The sequence below is a fragment of the Cordyceps militaris genome (assembly GCF_000225605.1).
Source record: "Cordyceps militaris CM01 unplaced genomic scaffold CCM_S00005, whole genome shotgun sequence".
Taxonomy (NCBI): domain Eukaryota; kingdom Fungi; phylum Ascomycota; class Sordariomycetes; order Hypocreales; family Cordycipitaceae; genus Cordyceps; species Cordyceps militaris.
Window position 1 is genome coordinate 2,077,581 of NW_006271973.1, and position 20,264 is coordinate 2,097,844.

The following is a 20,264-nucleotide window of genomic DNA, read 5'->3' on the forward strand; positions in this document are numbered from 1 at the left end:
TTATTGCGGTTGCTGAGATGGGTTCCACCAGTGTTGCTGTTGTTGCTGCTGCTGCTGCTGCTGCTGGGCTTGTGAGTGCTGTCCTTGCCACGCCTGCCCGACGCCCGGCTGAGCCGCAGCAGGCTGCTGCATATACTGCCTGGGCGTCTGATCCGTAGGGTACATGCTTGGCTGGGCACCATACTGCGGCATGGCTGCTCCCATGGGGGGGAATTGCATATTTTGCATCTGGCCACTTCCGGGCTGACGCATAGAGGCCGGTGACTGCGTGGGATGTGGCTGCTGGCCCTGGGTGGTGTAGCTTCCGTATGCGCCTTGGGCCGCTTGTGGGTTTTGTGACCACATTTGTCCGGACTGATAGTTGTAGCCGGGCTGTCCGGCGTTGATGCTGCCTGTGGATCCTGGAGCTGTTAGTTTGGTGATCGTGAGGGGGGCTGTACTGAACACGTACCTTGCCTCATACCCTGTCCCATCTGGGCGCTGATACCCTGTGAGTAGGGGGCATTGGTCATCATCATCTGGGGAGATCGAGAAGGGACTCCACCAGGCTGGGGCAGACCTGCAGCGGCAGCATGGGGAGAAGTAGTGGCGCGGGAGGTCGGCGCGGCATCCGATGTACCAACGGGTTGCGTGAGGCTGGAAGGAGGCTGCTCATGAGGACGGTGCCAGATGCCCTGGAGATAATCGCCGCGCATGTCACGCTGTTGGTTCACGGACCTGTTAAACTCGGCGGCGTGGTGAGTCTGGGAATGGAGTTCCAGGACGGGAGAAGGCCGAGTCTGATCCTGGTAAGCCGGTCCAGTAATTTCCTGACGCGGGCCGCGTCTAACAATTCCTGAATAGTCCCTTGGGCGGTTATCATTGAGGTCTGGAGCGACTGTTAACGCGGGCATCCTCGTGGTAGATCCGGGGCCTCCCATCATACCTGGTTGGACGATGTGAGGCTGTGTGGCGCCTGGATACGGTCCTGGGGCGTTATTATAGACAATCTCGGTGTGGGGTCCAGGAATTATGACATTGTTCTGGGCTTCCGCAGCCTCGCGAGCCTTCGCAGCTCCGGGACGCTTCTCGCCGGCAAGATCGTTCTCAGTGAAGCCCTGCTTGCGGGCTTTGGTCTCCCAGTAGTCGTCACGCACGCGGCGGCCATTTTCAATGACGCGGCTTCCAAACTGACGGAACATGGAGCGGGCAGTAACAATAGCAATCTGGCGGGAGCGGTACGAGAAGGGGAGAATCTCCTGCTGGACAAGGTCATCCTTTTCGGCCTGGCTGGCAATAATCTTGAAGAGAGACCTGTTCTTGTTAAATAACAGGTACGAGTCTCGATAGCTGAGAACACGGGCGCACTCGGTGGCGAGCATGAAGAGCTTGTCGCTACGGTTAGGCACAAGGAAAGTCCGGCAGCGGTAGGTTCGGTTGCCTAGAAGCTGACCATTGGCCATGACCTTCTTCTCACCAAACTCGTCGATCTCTCTGGGAATGTATTCATCGCCGGCTTGGTTGAGCTGGTCGGTTGTGTGGTCGCGAACGGTGGGCAGAGCCTTGAGGGTTGATTTGGTGGGAGTCGTCTTGGGAGGAGCGGTACCTCCGGAATACGCTGGCGTGGGATGAGCAGGAAGAGGAGTGGCCTGCGACTGTGGCGTCACAGGAGGAGGGAGGATAGGAGCGGCGGTGGCAGCAGCAGGAGGCTGAGCCGCCGCCTCAGAAACATCGCCCGAGTGAGGCTTCATGGGTCTGGATCGTTTGGATTGGACCTGGGAGGCTGCTATTTTCAAGAGCAACAGGTTAGCAAATGATTCAAGTCTAGCCGCTTGTTGTAACGAGGAATATAATGAGCAAGAATCGTCAGTGAACGCGCCCTGCCTGCTAAGCTTGCACACGCGCGACTGTGCCGGCGCATCGACTGGACTCAAAGAGATGGATGGGCACGCAGACGCGGGTAGCCGTGATTAGTATTAGACGAGGAAAATTTGTGCAGGTAGTGCAGGCAGTGCAGGCATGTTCAACACGCGACAACGGGCAGTTGAAGCAAGGTGCAGCAGTCGCAAGACGAGTCGCAAGACGTGGCTACCGAGAATCTGCAACGACATACCGTCACCGACGGATTGCGCAGGGGTCAAAGTATCTGCAGATCGGTTTCGTTTCGCGCGACTCGTGAGAAGAGATGAAGGGAGTACTGCGAGGCACAAGACGTGGTTAGCAGAGTGACGGGGGCAACAGGGACGCGAGGAATGGAGCTCTGGCTGGGAGCTGCAAGGGTGGCGCGCGACAGGAGGCCGTGAGCCCAACTGATGGCGGGGTTTGTCGCGAGAGCATAATGCAGGCATGAGGCGCGGGGTCGCAAAGACTGTGCGACAGGGCAAGCGAGACGACCAGAGTGAAGATGAAGCAAGGGAATGAGCGGGAGCGCTTACCGGGAGAGTTGAGGGCAGCGGGATTGATTGTGGCACCCTCGGCGGCGATGGGTTGGCTGGCGTACATGGCAGCGGCGGGCGAACCCGTGGGGAATGGTGGCATGGAAGATGAGGGAGGCTGGAGTCGGCGAGCGAGATCTCGAGACGCAAATCGAGAGGCAGTCAAGGCGAAGGAGGCGATTTAGGCATGCATGTATGCGGTGTGGCAACGGCAACAAGATGGTGTCGAGGCGGGCACATGGGGATGGAGTTTTTTGTGTGGTGCGGCGGCAACGGCCGTGGTGGTTGCGACAGGCTTGAGCTAATAGCAGGTTTGGAGGCTAACACAGGCGGCGATGCGCGCGGGTCGGATGGCTGTGACCGGGCAGGCAGGACGGCAAATAACTTTGGGTAGGACAGTCGAGATGCAGAAGGAGGGGAAGCAGAGCAAAAGACGAGAGGAGACGGGCAGAACAAACGGCGGAAAAATGATACGAAGCTGCGAATAGTTACCTTGGGAGGAATATGGGAGCGCGTTGACAAACGGCGCAAGCTGCTAGTACAAGCTTGTTGGTGGCAACGCGTAGAGGCGCGAGTCAAGTGACGACAGGGCCAAGGCGAAGCAAAAAGTCGGCCGGGAGGCCCGGATGGCGAGTAGGAGGACGAGACGAAGCTGGCGGCTTGAGAAGGGGCGCTTGCGATAGATGGACACGAGGAAGGAAGTGTTGTCGCGCAGGTGGCGAGGGCGCAAACGGAGAGGCAGCCGTGAGTCGCGACGGGGGCGCCCGGGATCAATCAAGGCAGAGGTGCGAGACGAGTGACGAGCACAAGAGGATCGCAAAGCAGCGGGCGAGTGACGAGAGTAGCGAGACGGTTGCGCAAGTCGGTAGTGGTGGGCTTGTCGCGGCGGTTGAAGCAGTTGGAAAGGTTGGCTGGTAGTGTGGTGATGCAGAGGGTGCGTGCAGTTTACGCGCGTGCGAGATGCTTCTCGGTTGGCCGTGTGGGAGGAACCCTGGCTGTATAGGCAGATAGCGTAGCGCGCGATGGCAGAAAGAAGGCGGCGACCGGACGTTGGATGGGCTGGGCTTGCTGGCTGGGCTTGGGTTGGCAGAGAGTGCGTGAGTGAGTGGGCGTGGGCGTGCGTGGGTGTGTTTGTGAGTGTGTGTGTGTGTGTGTGTGTGTGGTGGGCTGCCGACGATGAAGGGAGGGAGGGTGGCTTTGAAGAAGATGGATGAAAGAGAGGGACAAGGTGGTGGTTAAGATGATGGTAGTGGTGGTGGTGGTGGTGGTGGTGGTGGAGATGGGAGGAGGAGGAGGAGGAGAAGAGGGGAACGAGGTTTGTGCATGTACATGCAAGGACGGAAATATAAATGGGAAAGGGCATACCAACTGGTCGCAACTCGGTCGTCTTCAAATACCTGTACATGTCGCTGGACAGCGGTGACTTTGGTGCTTCTTGGCCTGGTTTATTCATGTACCTGGTACCGCGTAGTGGAGGGGGAGTTGGGGGAGTTGGGGGTTGCTCTATCAATTCTCAGTGGTGCTGAGCAGGCAAGCAGACAGTAGTTGAGAGGAGCATGACTCTGATCCGTTTTGCGCTGATTTCTGATTTATTTACGACCGTATTTCTTATTCTTATTCTATTTATTATTTGCCTTGTTTGACTGGTAAATAGCAATTGTTACGGATAAATTTAGGACGTTGCCGCGACGGCGGATGACCTTGTGCGAATACCAGTAACTGGTAGGTTAGTAGGTGCCTACCTGTTACTAACCTGTGGACGCAATGTGCAGCCGGCGCTGGCCGAATCATGCCTAAATGGTACCTACCTTCCAAGCTTAACAGTACCTACTAGGTATGTACATTTTTACATTGGCAGGTACCTTAGTACCAACCTGGGCACGCTGTACTCCGTACGAGTTACCTACCTAATATTTCAGCGTCACCGTGCTTTTATCATGCATGCGCCAATATCTTGCCATTGCTATCCTGCCTACCTACCTACCTATCAATACAACAGATTCAACAGCCAGCCATTACAAATACCGCAGGGGTCGCAGCCACGCTTGTTAGATCGTTGCTCTGAAGCCCACCACCCTTGAACATCATCCCCCCCTCCATTGATAGCGCGCCCACGCCCTAGCAAGCATCCAGCATCCTCTCCCGAAGCAATGGGGAAAGCTGTCCGGTGCTAGGCCCATGACGGCTAGCAGCCGGAACCTATGACTTGATGACCTTGCAAAACCTGATTCCAGAGGCGCGCTTGGCTTCTAACATTGAACATTGCCTTTTCTTGCGACACTCGAAACATGCATGTCGAGGTAACACGCGCCGTATTACAAACTGATTACGCCCGAAGGGTGACAGGGTAGACCGAGCTCGGGCTGAGCAAGAAAACAGCAAATGACCAATAGCTGGGAGCGACGCAGGCTCCATGGTTTTTTAATATCAAGCAAGCACAAAAAGCTGCAGCAGCTTATTTACACGTTGTTTTTTCTATTGGCCGCGATGCCCGCTGCGGCAACGATGGCAGCTGGCTGGCTGACTGACATCTGCGTCCATCCTTGTTCGGCGAATAACTAAGGTACATACCTAGTTACAGGTAGTTAACCGGTTCAGAGCACACACCACCACCGCGACGAGATCAGAAACATAAACGAAAATATCGATGCAGCGGCGTCGTCTACCACGACGGCCTGGCGCAAAGCTGGGGTAGTCTCTGTGGGATGGAGGGGCGTGTGCGGTTAAGCTGGGAGGGGTGAGCTGCTGTGTGGCTGCACGTAGGTACCCAGATACACGAAGTACCTAACTTGACGTATCAGGACTGCAGCTGTTACCTTGTTACCTTAGTACTCCGTAGAGTTACAGGTACTGTAATTTGTACTGACAGCCTGAAAACCCTCTAAAATAAATTGCTCTAAAAAACAGCTGCACTTGCCCGGCCCCTCCTCGCTAGCAAGCCTTGCCCTGCTGCACACCAATGCACCCTGCCACCCTCCCACTGCTCCCTCGCACATGGCTTTCCAGGCCCCCCAAACCGTAGTCTATGGCTGACCTTGCATCATCGTTCAAGATTCACAAAGTCGAAGCCCGCTCTTCTCTACAAAGTGGTGTGTATCTCATTAGTCTCATTGTCCGGCGCATCATTCGCCGGACAGTCTCCGGCGTCGTCGTCGACGGCGTCATCCAGGCACAAGCCAAGGCTGCGCCAACTAGTGTAATAATATGCTGGTCATCAATCACACACCTCCTCGCCAGGCTTGTCCGTTATCCGATGCAAGAGGGGCGCACTCCAGCCTCGTTTGCTATGCTAACTAGTTAGTTAGTCGAGCCGACTTGGGTTGATCGCTGCTTTCTCCATTCTCCCCCCATGGCCCCCCCCCGATAGTGCCACCTTGAGTAAGCGGATATCCTTTGAAGGAAGGAAAGCTGAATGCAGGAATCTGATTCCGCCAAGGCTTGCGAGCAAACACTGGGTACATGAAAAGAAACATATATATTTATATATATATATACGATGTAGTACTAATCTAGCCTTCACCGTAGCCTAAACTTCTCGGGAACAGAGGGCCATTGTAACTGTTTGATCTCTCTACAATAATAAGCCCGCTTCACGGCCAGAATAATATGTCCAACCAGTACATGTACATCCATACATGCAATAGTTCCTATCGCCAGTTTGCCTTGATAAGACACGCAGCTTGTATCTACAATCAGCAACTCGGAGGATGGCGAGCTTTTTCGGAGCCCATGACACCAAAAGAAGACTATGTTCATACAACTGTCTAGCAAATTCCACTTCCACACGACCAACTGAACCAGGGCAAACCGTGCTCACCCACGAACTGAACGGATACGACGCCGATTCTTGACTTGCTTGCCCTCAGACAGACGACGCTAATTAACGAAGCTGGTCCAATGCATTCCAGTCGCCTCGACCCCCAGAAACGTTCGAGCCAGGGCTCATGGCGAGCTATCCATCTGTGGCAATAGAGTTTACGCTTGGGAAAGGGCGGAAGAACGGAGAGGTAAGTGTGTTGTGAAGGGAGGACGGGGGTGGGGTGGGTGTGTGATTCCGAGCCTGTCTCTGTGTCTTTGTCTGTCATCAATCTCTGTCTCTCTCGTTTCGTAGGTTGTTTCCGTCCGAGAATAATCACGAAAATCGTTTGTTGTATTCCAAGCTCAAACTATTCGTTGCTAATAATATATCACTTGGGTGTTAATCTGCAACGTCGAAAACGGTCGTTTTTCTGCCTTGACCAGGTTGGCCCATGCACTGGAGTCTGGAGCAGATGATGCCCTGCCCTCCTGGTGGGGCGCTTGGATCAACCCGCCGAATTTCAGTTATATTGGCCGCTTCCATACCGGCGTACGAATGCGCGTAGAGGATTGGAATAACTACAAATTATGCCAACAAGAAAAAGGCTGACTAGCTGCTCTCAGCATTTTTAGGTTGACAAATGGAGTTTTTCTTTCATACTTTTTGTACGTCTTTTGCTACAAAGTCACTCATGTGACTCAGCTCGGACGCACACCTCGGAGAATCATTTTGAAGACAGAAACCAAGACAGAACCAAGACCAACCAAGTGGATGTTAGCTACCTGCAACCTGCCCTCTCTCTCTTCCAAAATAGTGCGCCCCTCTCACTAACTGCCTACCTACCTACCTAACAAAAGAAGGATGGCGCTGGTTGGAGATGGGCGCGCGCATCATCAGCTCTCCTTCTGCCCATACGCACGGCGCTTTTGCTTTCAGACGCTAGCGCTGGGGCATTGCTAATTTTACCATGCGCTATTCCCGCCGACATCTGTTCCGCCTTCCCCTCTTTGCGGCCTCCAGTTTAAAAAAAGACCAGATCCGGTCGTACATGACTAGTTAGTCAAGCAATACAGAGAACAAACAAAACTCGGTTTCTGTTCTGGAAGAAAGAAAAGGTGCTTTTGGCCTGTCTGCTTTCGGCTTCCAACGAGCAGCTCAGCAGCTGTCGGAGCCGACATCCACTTCCGGCGCCCCTGGAGAAAAACGACTCATCAGACCTAGTTTTCACGTCATTTTGCTTTCAGCTCAAAACCTGGGAGACTTGGAGAAGGAAAAGTTCGGCTTTCGGCCTCGCTTCGCGTGGTATCGACTTTCAGCCGGTCCACTCGACGCCCCCATCATTCAATCGTATCATCAAGTATGGATGGAGATGCTGGGTAGCTACTCCGTTCGCACCGAGTCAGCATCCCCGAATTCTTTGATGCCATCCGGCGCGCAGCGTTTCTGCGCAGGTACCCGGGCACTGCGGCGTCCATGTAACCTCGGCCGGTTACGTGGGCTGCCGGTGCATCTCACGATCATGCTCATGCAGCCCACCATCACTGCCCTCCCTCACTCTACCTTAGTAGTAACTTTAAGTTCCCCCTCCCACCTTGGCCGTTGGCCGTTGAAAGTGCAAACGCGGGTATCTGGGAAATGGTGTGACGGCTGGCGCAACCACCACTTGCCACCCGCCAGCTGCTAACAGACCTTAGCTGCCAGCTGCCAGCTGCCAGCCGCCGCCAATATGCCCGTCGGCGAGGGCCCGTTTGCCGAGTCGCTGAGTACCTGTAACTAGCTGATAACTGCATCTCCTTTTCCTCCATCTTCTTCTCCTCATGACTACATCATCGGAATCCGCCGCAATGTCTCTGCCAGCATACCAGTCACATCTCAACACGCGGCCAACCAGGTTCCAGTCGTTTCTCCCTGCGCGCCATGCTTGTTCCGGGTATTTACTAATAGCCCACTAGTACGGAGTGCAGTCAACTGCCTTGTTGCCGTCCCCTGCACTCGACGCAGAATCATGTTACTGGTACGAATTACAAAAGCGGTCTCGAGATTTGACAAGGTCCTGGTGCTGCCGCCATTTCGGAACTTGCTCCGAAGCTGTGACTATTTTGCAACAATGTCTTGCACCCACACCATGCTAACCGCCTGCCTGTTGCCTGTTGAAGCCTTGTTCCATTGACCTCTCCTTGTGACAGACGGCGCGCGCCGGCTCTGCTCTGCTTGCATCTAATAATAGTTGGTTTCAGTCGCTTGTCTGCGCCGAGCAGGACAAAGGATCTCGCACCCCAGGCGGAATCACCAGTCAAGTGAATGCTAATCAAACCTTTCTAATCAAGTGGCGATATTCACACCTCAATACTTCTTCTGGCATTTCAAGTCAGTCCTCTCTCTTCTGTTCCAAGCTCCGCGCCTCAGCTTGATTCTGCCACCACTGCTGATTGCTTTCGGCCTAGCGAGTCAAACCTCGCCAACGTAGCGCAAGCAACCCGTATTCCTGCCACGGAACTGGCCCGCTGCTCTGGTAAAAGCAAACCATATCTTGTTACGAAAAGTTTCGACCATCACCATATCAAGTGAGGTTCTGCGACCTATGCCGTCCATCTTGCCGGTCATGCCCGGACCTCTCTCGCACCCAACAAGCAATCTGTCCGTAGCTCCGCTTATGCTTCAAGCGCTCGGCTAAGGCAAGTTGATAGTTCGCAACAGACATCCGTATGGATTGTCAGCCAGCACCCAAGACGCCATCGCACAAGTCCGCTCATTTTGCAACAAAATTCGATGCACTGAAGAGGTCAGCTTGCGGCCGAGGTGCCACATCTCTTGTCCTGGCTCTCGGTTACGCGAACAATCATACTAACTAGGGCCTTGTCGTCCTAGCGCCGTAACGAGGCTTAAAGCCAGGACAAGCCAGGCCCAAGCACCTGCGCGCAGGACCTCATGGCATGGCGCGCCCCGCACGTCACACGGTGGCTGGTCCAAGCTGCACACTGCTGCGCTATCAGAGATTGTCGCGGCCAGTGCCCGTCTCGATCGTTCAACACTGGGTGGAATCTTGCTCCGTCCCGTCTTTGGTGCACCCTGTGCATCTCTTGCTCGACAGGCGCGTAGGCGGCCGCTGACCGACAACATTGACCGACCGGAATCACCTCGACTACTCCGTACTGGCCATACACCGCAACCCGGTCACAGCAACACTACATTCCGTGATCCAAGCACTCCGAAACTTTCACAACCTTGTCCACCGTCGTTATTACTGCCTTGCGTTCTGCCTCCAAGCCCACTTCTCGTCAGCTTCAGCCACTAGTCGCCGGTGGCTTGACAGCCCGATGTGAAAACCACCGCTGACCCGTTCTCGACGCTAACGGCAAGCAATTAGGCACTACCTAGCTAATACCCTAGCTATAACTTGTCAGTTCACTGTCAATCCATCAGTCCGTCGCCTTGCTTGTATCGGCAGAGTAACTACGGATAGATAGCCTGTCGAGTGCTGTGTGGCACTGGGGCCGCCACACGCCTCTCTCGATTGACGCTTGACGCCTTGTTGGCTTGCATCTTAACTAGTTATCTTATTGTCGTGAGCGATCACCACCTCGGGTGCAACAAATGTCTTGCAGAGTACAACCCCGTATCGGTCACCACAGCCGCTCGGTGAGTCATGCACCGTCGTGTCAAGGGACCTTGTAATACGCATTTGATTTACAAGAGCGCAAATGTACAACTTCGATGGTAGTTACAAGGTAAGGTAGGAAAGGGTGTGGCAAATGTGGCATGTGGTTTTTGTACTACAAGAGAGAAGCCATCGACGGCCACTTTTGGCAATAACACGACGAACACGGTGGAATAATCAACCGTGAGGAGCATCTTTATTTTCTTGCGTGCGCGTTGGCATGGTCTGCCAGGCGTCTTCTTCGCGACGCGTAGTGTCGCCAAGCATTAGTACTGTGTCATCACATATTACTGTGCAGCACGACCTGGAAATTTACTCATGCATGTCGCAAATGAATCTTGGATTTTTTTTTTGGACTGACTAGTTACTGGTAATTAGGTTGCGCAAGCTGAACCCGTATTCGCACCGTCGTATTTATCCCGGGTATGCATATATTGCAATGCTACTGTGCCCTATTGGGAGTTTTCACCTAAACAAGGCGCCAATGCTCCTGTATATTTGCTCATTCTCGACGAGAAAGCAAATCTGCAACGATATGAGGCTCTAAAGTCATGCCGCAGCCTCTCGACTCGGGTATAGTCGCCGGCCAAATGTCAGTCGAGCAGATGGCTGCATCTCGTGCGGCGGTGATCAAGCCCTCCCTCACTCAGCACCAGCGCTGTCCAGCCGGACCCGTGTCGCGAGCCTTGTAGGTGCTGGGCTGAATGTCAGCCGACGTCCTGCATATTGCGACTGGGGCGGTGCACTTGCTCTGAAAGAAAGACAGACGTCGAAATAATAATGAGTTTGTGGCATATCATTGTGTAAGTCGACTAGACGTTGAAGAACGGAACCGGGGTGTGCATCGTGGTGTTCACACCACCACCCAGTTTTCAACTGACCCTCCCCTCCCCCCCCCCCCCCCCCCCCAACTTTGCACGCGATTGCCAGCCCTGCACAGATCGTATTGGTGTTGGTGTGTGGTGTACGGTCGCAGACTCAAGGCTTTCCGACAAAGCCCTGCCAATCGCCTTACACGAAATATCCCGAGCACTTGAAAGTTGCGAAAGCCAAGTCTACCGGGTCCAAACTCTGTTAGTGACGCTGGCTTTTGCTTGATAGGGAACTACTCATTGTCCAGGCTCACAGCGAAACGTACCAGAATGTACTCGGTAGCTCTGGCTGGCAGGGGTCCATGAACATCAGGCGAGTAAGCTAATAAGTCATCCCGGAACATCATTCATGCCACGAGTCTCGGACAAGAACACAGTTCACTGGAGGGAGCGAGCATCCACCGACTTTTGCTGAACCCTGGCCCGGAACTTTCTAGATGAAACCTAAGCGGGTTGTATTTTACTTATTTTTGAAAGAGCAAAACAAATGGTAAGATAAATGAGATGTTGGAAGCGATACGGCTCGTGCATGAAAAGCCCCAGTGCTTGGCCATGTGATTCATTCTGACCAGGTGGTTTTTTCTCATGCACGTCGTCGAATTTGGCATTTCCGCGCATTCGCCATCAGCAAGCGGGCTGTTTCCGACTCCAGAAGAGCCTGCATTGCTCCCCTTTTCGAATGTGTCCTTTCTCTGCTGCTGTGACCTTGTCGAGGCGGGTAGCAGGCTAACATGGTCTACGGAGTACTTGCTACGTACAGCCCTCCCGCTTCTTGACAACTGCCCTCCTGCTTCTTGACAGTTTTTCCCTTCCTCTTTTCCAATCATCAATTTATTAGCGCGAGAAAGACACGATCCAGAGACCCAAACCGACCCCGCTTTGTCTTGCTTGTTGCTTTTTTCTTCTTAAAAAAACGCCCATCCCTCAACGTCATTGGCCGGGCGGCAGGGGAGCAGGAGGGGAGGAGGGGGGAAGCACGACGATCATGAGGTCAAGAAAGGTGTGCCAGCGCCGCCTTGCTTGTGAAAGGAAGAGGCAGCAGGCAACAGAGCGAGACCGCCGCGCGCCGTCGGGGCAGTTTCTCCACACGCACCTGCAGCTGCACATCATGGGCCAACATTGTAAGCCCGTCCATTCCATCCCGTCCTCCCTGTCTCTTCTGTGCTTTTTCTCAACGAGAGGGGTGGACGAGGAGAAAGAAGCACGCAAAGGGGCGTGTGTGGCGGCGCTGTCCACACCAGAAAAGGACGGCGGCGTGTGCCGCTTCAGCAGAGAGGCATGGAAGGTTTTTGAATCACGCAAGGTTGAAAAGATAGACAAGCTCAAGTACATGATAGGCCAGCAATTGTAGAGTTGTTCGTCCGCGTGTAAGTGTGGACTAGATGGGCAGCAAATCGCCACATCCAATACGTTACCAGGACGGGCTTGAGACACATAAAAGCAGTTCTAGCTCTTGGAAGCATCGGCCGGGCCCTCGCGTGGCGACAACGCCCCCGTGTAAGGCGCAGACAGATCTATATCAGGGCGTCTGAACCAGGGCACAAAAATACGAGACATTAATAAAGTGTGACAAGAAGGGACGAAAACAGACAAAAAAGACGAGACGAACCTCGAGGCAGATTTAGAGACCAAAAAGAAGGACAGGCAAGCAAAGAAAGCCCAGGACGCCTCATCATGCAGGGCGTAACGTCGGCACATGGCGAAAACCGTCGTCGTACACGAGCAGGAGGGGAAGGACAGTGACATGCCTGTCAGGGACCCAGAAAGGCGTAAAAAAGTAGTTAGAAGAAGACAAGAAAGGAAACAGACAGTCTTTAAATGTTTGCCTTCATTTGCCGAAAGGGATCGCTCTTTTGGCCTATGCGATTTCGGCAACCTCTCCGATGCACGTTGATGAAGGCGTGTGGGATGTGTGAATATTGTTGACATCATCGCGCAGCGTCATCTCTCCGCTCTTTGAACCCCTTTTTTCCTGTGCTCTAGTATCCTCTTCTTCGCAAACACGACATAACAACAATGCTAGCAAAAAGGAAGAAGAAAAAGAATGATAGCTGACGCTAGAGCTTGTGTTGACGCTCGTTCCTGCACTGCTTATCGGTGGTCATGATCTAGGTCTGTCCTGCTACCGTAAGACTATCCCCGTGTCTGACATGACGATAGCCGGGTCAGAATATGCGTAGTCTAATGCCAGACAGCGAGGCGATTCGAGATATTCTCCTCTGAAGAGGAAGTTGCGTGTGTCTTGGGACATTTATAGAACGATCGATTCCCGCGAAATCTACACTGGGAAGGTTTGCAGCCTGCCATTTCAATGTATGCCAGCGACGTAACTCGGATATGCCGTGTTTCCACCACTGCTCTGTCGTGAGGCAATAATTCCTCCAACTCTGCTGCTGCATCACCTACTTAGCTTGGTCGATCCTGTTCGGCATGCGGAAGAGTTGTTGCACCATCGTCCGGTACGTGTCGAGCACCTGAGGTTCGTTCCTCCCACGATCCTGTGGCAACTCCTGGAGAACAAAGACGCGCGTACAGCCCTTCACCCAGATGACACTATCAAAAAAAAACAATTCTTCAATATTACCATCATGCCTTGGATACTGTCGTTGTCAATCACGGATGGGTTTTGCCCCGGCAATGCTGCGCCTCACTCACATGTCCCATGTGACAGCCGGCGAGGGGCTTGTTAATGGCGGACATATTAAACTTAAAAATCCCCTTCATAGTATTTGTTAGGGGCCATTGAATTGCTTTGGAGCTTCTGTAGGCATATACAAACCTCCATGTGCCGTGTTTCTCGTAGATTTCGACTGCTAACGTCTGTGTTCGTTTGTCTCGTGCCTTGCATGTCCCGGGATGAAACATGGGACAAAAACTACAAGGATTTATTCCAAGTTCCCCCAAGACTATTTATTGGAGCCTTCTTATTGAGTAATGTATGGAGAACTTTGAGCTGTACTTCGTCGGTGAGTCGGCTTCCAGTATTCTACGACACGCGACAATGAAGTTGCCAAGACGCCGATCGCGGGGTTCTGGACCGTAAGCCTTCATCCCTCCTTCCCCTTCCATATGCTAATCTTGAAAAGACTAATCTCAAGACGCTCAGATTGAGAGATTAGAAATACAGTATAATTTAGACAAAACTGACTGTGGGGATTGAAGCGACAAGGTCCGACCTAGCCGCGGATGAAACAGTCCCTGGCCAGGCACGGGAGGAGCAAAGTCCGGCAGCCATTCAATGGATATACTCTACCCCTCCCAGTGTTATTGTGCAAAATCGAATGATAAAATCGGAATGATTGCAAATCATGTTCCATTTCAGCCCACGGATCGGCGGCGTGTAAGCCCGGAGTATGCTTCGGCAGGCGTCCAGTTCCACAACAAGGTACTTGGGCAAATATGACGTTGAATTCGAGCCAAAAGATCAAGCTGCAACGCTCGGCGGCAGTGTTCATTACAATTCCATCTTTACAGACGAAGTTCCTACACCGCGGCTACACGTGATACATCACGTGATACGTAACTGAATTGAAAGCTTCGACAAGGGCTTTGCAGATGATCGAGATAATTGAGGAAATAGACTCTGAATAGAAATCGTATCGTTTTATTCTAGATCCCTCTAGCCTTTTCTAGGTAAGTGCTCATCCCAGTCTGCCCACCCTCCTCGCTGCGTTGTACATGTCTGTGTTGGCAATTGCGCTAATCGATAAGCCGCTTTGCAGCTTTTGATTCGCCTGCTTGGCGCATCCCAGCAAACTTCACTCAGAACTCTGCCGCAAGTTGACTTCACGCAACAGCCACCTGGTAGACGGATTTTTGCCAAGGACGGCGATTGAAAGAAAATACAATGACGAGTCTCAAGAGGGCGCATGAGCCTGGGCATCTAGCCTCGAATATTTCCAGCAAAACATATGTCCGCTCCACCCGCACCGGCAAGGTCCAAAAGATTGTGAGAGAGGTCTACCTCAGAACAGATATCCCCTGCTCGTCGCAGCTGTGCAGGGCGTGCCTCGAGTTTGCTCCTCGCAATGCTGCTGGTCAGGGTAAGCTTCCTTTCATCCTCAAAGCCACGACGATTCAGCAAGCTAACTGCACAGCTCAACCGTTTGTCCTGTCTGCGAAGCCGGCGGGCACCAAGGCTTTCCCGCGCGGACACTACCTGGTGCCGGACACCAACGCACTTCTAAATGCCATGGACCTCTTTGAGCAGAGTTCCGCTTTTTACGACGTCGTCATCCTGCAGACCGTGCTGGAGGAGCTCCGCAACCGCTCCCTGCCGCTGTACAACCGCCTGATTTCACTGACCAAGAGCGAGGACAAGCGCTTCTATGTCTTCTTCAACGACTTTCGCGTCGAGACCTACGTGCAGAGAGAGCCTAATGAGTCCGTCAATGACAGGAACGATCGCGCTGTACGCCAGGCCGTCAAGTGGTACGGCGAGCATCTCGCAACGCAAGCTGGCAAGGCCACCGCGCCGGCCGTCTTAATGTTGACCGATGATCGCGATAATATTCGCAAGGCGAAGAAGGAAGGAATCGAAGCAGCTACTCTCAGGGATTACATTGGCAGCTTGGCAGACGGTGAAAACCTGCTGGACTTGATCCCCGAGTCGCAGAGCCAAGGGCGCGAGGATATCAACAAGGGCTCTCAGCCACTGTACCCTGAATACTTTACGATATCGCGCATGATGACTGGTGTCAAGGCTGGCATCATGCACCAAGGCATCTTCAACGTCTCGCCATACAACTATCTCGAGGGGTCTATCAAGGTGCCGGCCTTTTCCAAACCCCTTATCATCCTGGGGAGAGAAAACATCAACAGAGCTGTCGACGGCGATGTCGTTGTCGTGGAGCTTTTGCCACAAGATCAGTGGAAACAACCGTCCACCAAAATTATCGAAGAGGACACGGTCACAAAGAATGAAGATGCCGATGCCGAGCAGCAAGACTTCGTCTCGGATCGCGAGAAGAAGGCGCTACAGGAGCAAGTTAGGCGCACACACAAGAACAGCTCGGAAAGCCAAGCGCAGCCCACTGCCAAGGTTGTTGGCATCATCAAGCGCAACTGGCGGCAGTACGTCGGCCACATCGACCCGTCGTCGGCGAGCAAGGGCCCGAGCCAGGGCCGCAAGCTGGACAGCGTCTTCCTCATCCCCATGGACAAGAAGATCCCCAAGATTCGCTTGCGCACACGGCAAGTAGCGGAGCTGCTGGGAAAGCGTCTCTTGGTGACGATTGACGCGTGGGACCGCGACTCAAGACACCCGGTCGGCCACTTTGTGCGGTCGCTCGGTGAGCTTGAAACTAAGGCCGCCGAGACAGAAGCCCTGCTTCTCGAATGGGATGTGCAGTACCGTCCGTTCCCCAAGACGGTCCTCGACTGCTTGCCCACAGAGGGCCACGACTGGCAAGTGCCGGCCAGCACCGACGACCCCGGCTGGCGCGACCGCGAGGACTTGCGCGACCTTCTAATCTGCAGCATCGACCCCGTCGGCTGTCAAGATATTGACGACGCCCTGCACGCCCGCAAGCTCCCCAACGGCAACTACGAAGTCGGCGTGCACATTGCCGACGTCTCGCACTTTGTCAAGCCCGCCAACGCCATGGACTCCGAGGCTAGTGTGCGCGGCACGACCGTCTACCTCGTCGACAAGCGTATCGACATGCTGCCGCCGCTGCTGGGCACCAACCTCTGCTCACTCAAGCCGTACGTTGAGCGGTACGCCTTTTCCGTACTGTGGGAGCTCACCGACAACGCCGACATTGTGAGCGCGCGCTTCACCAAGTCGGTCATCAAGTCGCGCGAGGCTTTTAGCTACGAACAGGCGCAGCTGCGCATCGACGACGCCGCGCAGCAGGACGAGCTGACGCAGGGCATGCGCGCGCTGCTGGCGCTGTCGCGCCGCCTCAAGAAGAAGCGCATGGACGCGGGCGCGCTCAGCCTGTCGTCGCCCGAGGTCAAGGTGCAGATGGAGTCGGAGACGTCGGACCCCATCGACGTCAAGACCAAGGAGCTGCTCGACACCAACTCGCTCGTCGAGGAGTTTATGCTGTTTGCCAACATTTCCGTCGCCGCCAAGATCTACGAGGCCTTTCCGCAGACGGCCATTCTTCGGCGCCACGCCGCGCCGCCCAAGACCAACTTTGACGACCTCGCCGAGCAGCTGCGTGTGAAGCGCGGCCTCGCGCTCCGCACCGACACGAGCAAGGCGCTCGCCGACTCGCTCGACGCGTGCGTCGACCCGGCCGAGCCCTTCTTCAACACGCTCGTCCGCATCATGGCCACGCGCTGCATGATGAGCGCCGAGTACTTTTGCTCGGGCACCCAGGCCTACCCCGAGTTTCGCCACTACGGCCTCGCGTCCGAGATTTACACGCACTTTACCTCGCCCATCCGCCGCTACGCCGACCTGCTCGCGCACCGGCAGCTCGCGGCCGCCATTGGCTACGAGGCCGTGCACCCCGCGGTGCGCAGCCGCGGCCGCCTCGAGGCCGTCTGCAAGAACATCAACGTCCGCCACCGCAACGCGCAAATGGCCGGCCGCGCCTCGATCGCCTACTACGTCGGCCAGGCCCTCAAGGGCCGCGTCGCAGAAGAGGACGCCTTTGTCATGCGCGTCTTCAGCAACGGCCTCGTCGTCCTCGTACCGCGCTTCGGCATCGAGGGCCTGATTCGCCTGCGCGACCTGGCGACGCCCGAGCCCGAGAGCGAGTTTGACGCCGAGACGTTTACGCTCACGACGACGGGCAGCCGTGCCCTCAAGGTGGAGCTGTTCCAAAAGGTCAAGGTCAGAGTCCACGATGAAAAGGACGAGAAGACGGGCAAGCGCGGCGTCAAGATGGAGCTGATTAGCACGTGAATGTGAATCAATGGATCAGAAAGTCATTCAGCAATCAAGGGAAAAAGTAAAAAGGGTCATTCTCAGCGCTTCACATGTATGTATATAATAGAAAAGAGCTTATTGTATTCACGTTTCTTGGAATAACTACATGCCTGTTCTGTATTTTTTTATCTCTCAAGTACCCCATAAACGCCAAACTCTACGTGAAAAGATGACAGAAACCCAACGTGACGGTAAAAAAAAAGACTTTTCCTATACTTTGTGTCGTTTCATGAGATGTATTGTTTCGCCTTCTTTACTGCTTCATGGCATCATCATCATCATCGACCGCGGCGCCGTCATCCCCCCAGAGACCCTCGAGCTTAAATTCGGCCGCCCACTGCGTGACAATCTTCTTCTGATCCGGCACCACCTCGTCCTCGACGCCCTTTCTGCTGGCCGCCGACTTGGTGGCGGGGCGCTTCTTGGTGCTGGCAGCGCCCGACTCGACCGCGAGCACGGGGGCCTCGACCCAGCCCTGGATGCGGCCGTCGCGCCAGTCGGTGACGACGGTCATGGCGGCGGAGGTGAGGTTGGGGATGCCGCCGCGGCTGAGGCGGCCTCTCTTACGCGCGACCTGGACGAGGAAGTCGGTGGAGACGTCGCCGTCGAGGCTGCTGGGCAGCAGCGCGGGCACGTCGTAGACGTCGGTGAGCTTCTGCAGGAGGGCGGGGGAGGCGGCGGCGAGGCGGCGCAGGAGCAGGGCGACGGCGGGGATGGGGTCGTCAATCTGCTTGGGGGGCACGGCGTTGAGCAGGACGAGGTGGGCATGGGCCTCGGCGGCGTTCTTGAGCGAGACGAGGCCGGCGGACTGCACCGAGGCGGAACCCGGGAAGACGACGCCGGGCGAGTCGAGCAGTGTCAGCTTGCTGTCGAGCTTGACGGCGCGGATGCTCGTGGTGACGCCGGCCTCGGCGCCGGCCGGGCAGGCGCGCGAGGAGCTCGGGGCCTTGCCGCTGAGCCGGCCGAGCAGCGCGTTGATGACGGAGCTCTTGCCGACGTTGGGGTAGCCGATGACGCCGACGGACACGGCGCGCTTGAGGTCGCGGCTGGCGGCGAAGCTCTTGAGCGCGCGCAGCAGCGTCGCCGACGTGCCCTGCACCGTGAGGTCGCGGTGGTGGAACGTGTGCGCGTTGGGCGCCGGGCCGGCGGCGCGCAGCGGCAGCGTCGGGAAGTAGCGCCGCAGGTACACGAGCCAGTCGCGCAGCACCTGGGGCGGGACCAGGTCGATCTTGTTGAGGACCAGGATGAGCCGCTTGCCGCTGGACGCGGCGGCGGCCATGATGCTGCGCTCCACCTCGCGCGAGCGGGTGCCCTCAGGATCGCGCGCATCGAGCACGTACAGCACCACGTCGGCCTCATCAACGACCTTCTTGAAGACCTTGTCGTACGTCTTGCGGGACGAAGCCTGGCCGACCGACATCTCGTTGGTCTCCATGGCATCATCTTCATCGTCTTCTTCGTAGTCGCCGCCCATATTGTCGTCGCCGAGTTCCTTTTCGTACTTGGCGGCGGCCTTGAGGGCGGCGGCTTTGAGGGCCGCCATGGGGTTGGACTCGTCGTCGTCATCGTCGTCGTCGTCGTCGTCCATGAAGTCTTCGCCGTCCTCGTCGCCCTCGACGTCCTCCATGGCCTCCTCATCAGCAGCCTCTTCGGCGATGCCTGTGCTCGCAGCCTTGGCCATTTCCTTGCGGCGCTTCGCTGCTTCCGCCTTCTTCATGCGGTGCTCCTCAATCTCCTCCAGAAGCTTCTCTTTGTACGGGAACAGGTTGGGGATACCCGGGTCCTTTTTCAGCTTGGACCGCCATTCTGGGTTCTTCTTGGCCGCCCTGCGATCTTTTCGCTGCTTGGCTAGGGAAGCCTTTCCGATCTTGAAGCGAAGGCGGGAGGTGCCTCGCTTCGAGCTGGGCTCTAGTGGTTGTTAGAGGGCTGTTTTTTTTTTAACTTGTCAGAGTCGATGGGAAGCAGGGACATACTCTTCGGCTTGTTAATTGAGCCCGCCATTGTGAATACAGTCGGGGTTGTTGACTGGGAAAGCTCGTCGAATAGATGACTTTCTTGACCGTTTGGTGGATGGCAGAAAAAAAAATAAGTGGGCGACAGCGATAAGCCAAATCAGGCAAAGTGGGACGCTGCCTTACCTCATGTCGCTGCAAGTATATCACCTATAACATTATTTGGCAGTGTATTTTGGAAGATAAATTCATGTTTTTTTTTGTACCTGCGCACTGTCGGAGTCTATTTGCTAGGTAGGTAGGTACTTGCTCGTAGTTTCCATTTCTTCGGGCGCGAAAAGTACCAGATCTGCCTACCTAGAGTCTTGCCTGCAAAAACAGCACTGCAAAACGCCCAATCTGGAACCCCACCCATTGTTTCTGCCCATGGCTAGTTATACCGCCTTTGGTACTGAGCTCATACAACTCACCCCCAACAACACGAGACATTCGCAGCATGATCGTTTAAAAGTCAAGGAAGAGTGCTAATGACCATAACTGTCTTGCGATCTTCGACTCATCCGCATCAGCCCGGTCTGGGCCCCGGTTTACGCCCCGCCGAGGCGTCCGACCGGCGCTACTAGCCAGCCAAGGTCCTTGCTGCGTTATCGGAACAATCGAGTCCAAATCCGCGGGCATGGTCGTTG

At 55.0% G+C, this 20,264-nt stretch overlaps 5 protein-coding genes across 5 annotated transcripts; 2 read left to right on the forward strand and 3 right to left on the reverse strand.

Annotated features, from left to right (window-relative positions):
• On the reverse strand, positions 1-2,481 carry CCM_07016 (nuclear localization protein, putative; the record flags this gene model as incomplete). The annotated part of the gene is made up of 3 exons (XM_006672154.1): positions 1-401; positions 452-1,762; positions 2,415-2,481. 3 exons carry the CDS (start codon positions 2,479-2,481, stop codon positions 1-3), a joined length of 1,779 nt encoding a protein of 592 aa, XP_006672217.1.
• A 9,708-nt stretch (positions 2,482-12,189) lies between these two features.
• Positions 12,190-12,441, reverse strand: CCM_07017 (uncharacterized protein; the record flags this gene model as incomplete). Its single annotated transcript, XM_006672155.1, has 2 exons — positions 12,190-12,271; positions 12,353-12,441. The coding sequence occupies 2 exons, from the start codon at positions 12,439-12,441 to the stop codon at positions 12,190-12,192; spliced, it is 171 nt and encodes a 56-aa protein (XP_006672218.1).
• Positions 12,442-13,054: 613 nt separating this feature from the next.
• Positions 13,055-13,433, forward strand: CCM_07018 (uncharacterized protein; the record flags this gene model as incomplete). The annotated part of the gene is made up of 2 exons (XM_006672156.1): positions 13,055-13,107; positions 13,154-13,433. The coding sequence occupies 2 exons, from the start codon at positions 13,055-13,057 to the stop codon at positions 13,431-13,433; spliced, it is 333 nt and encodes a 110-aa protein (XP_006672219.1).
• A 1,157-nt stretch (positions 13,434-14,590) lies between these two features.
• Positions 14,591-17,602, forward strand: CCM_07019 (mitotic control protein dis3; the record flags this gene model as incomplete). The annotated part of the gene is made up of 2 exons (XM_006672157.1): positions 14,591-14,786; positions 14,841-17,602. The coding sequence occupies 2 exons, from the start codon at positions 14,591-14,593 to the stop codon at positions 17,600-17,602; spliced, it is 2,958 nt and encodes a 985-aa protein (XP_006672220.1).
• A 277-nt stretch (positions 17,603-17,879) lies between these two features.
• On the reverse strand, positions 17,880-19,627 carry CCM_07020 (GTP binding protein, putative; the record flags this gene model as incomplete). The annotated part of the gene is made up of 2 exons (XM_006672158.1): positions 17,880-19,534; positions 19,600-19,627. The coding sequence occupies 2 exons, from the start codon at positions 19,625-19,627 to the stop codon at positions 17,880-17,882; spliced, it is 1,683 nt and encodes a 560-aa protein (XP_006672221.1).
• Between the last annotated feature and the right edge of the window lie 637 nt (positions 19,628-20,264).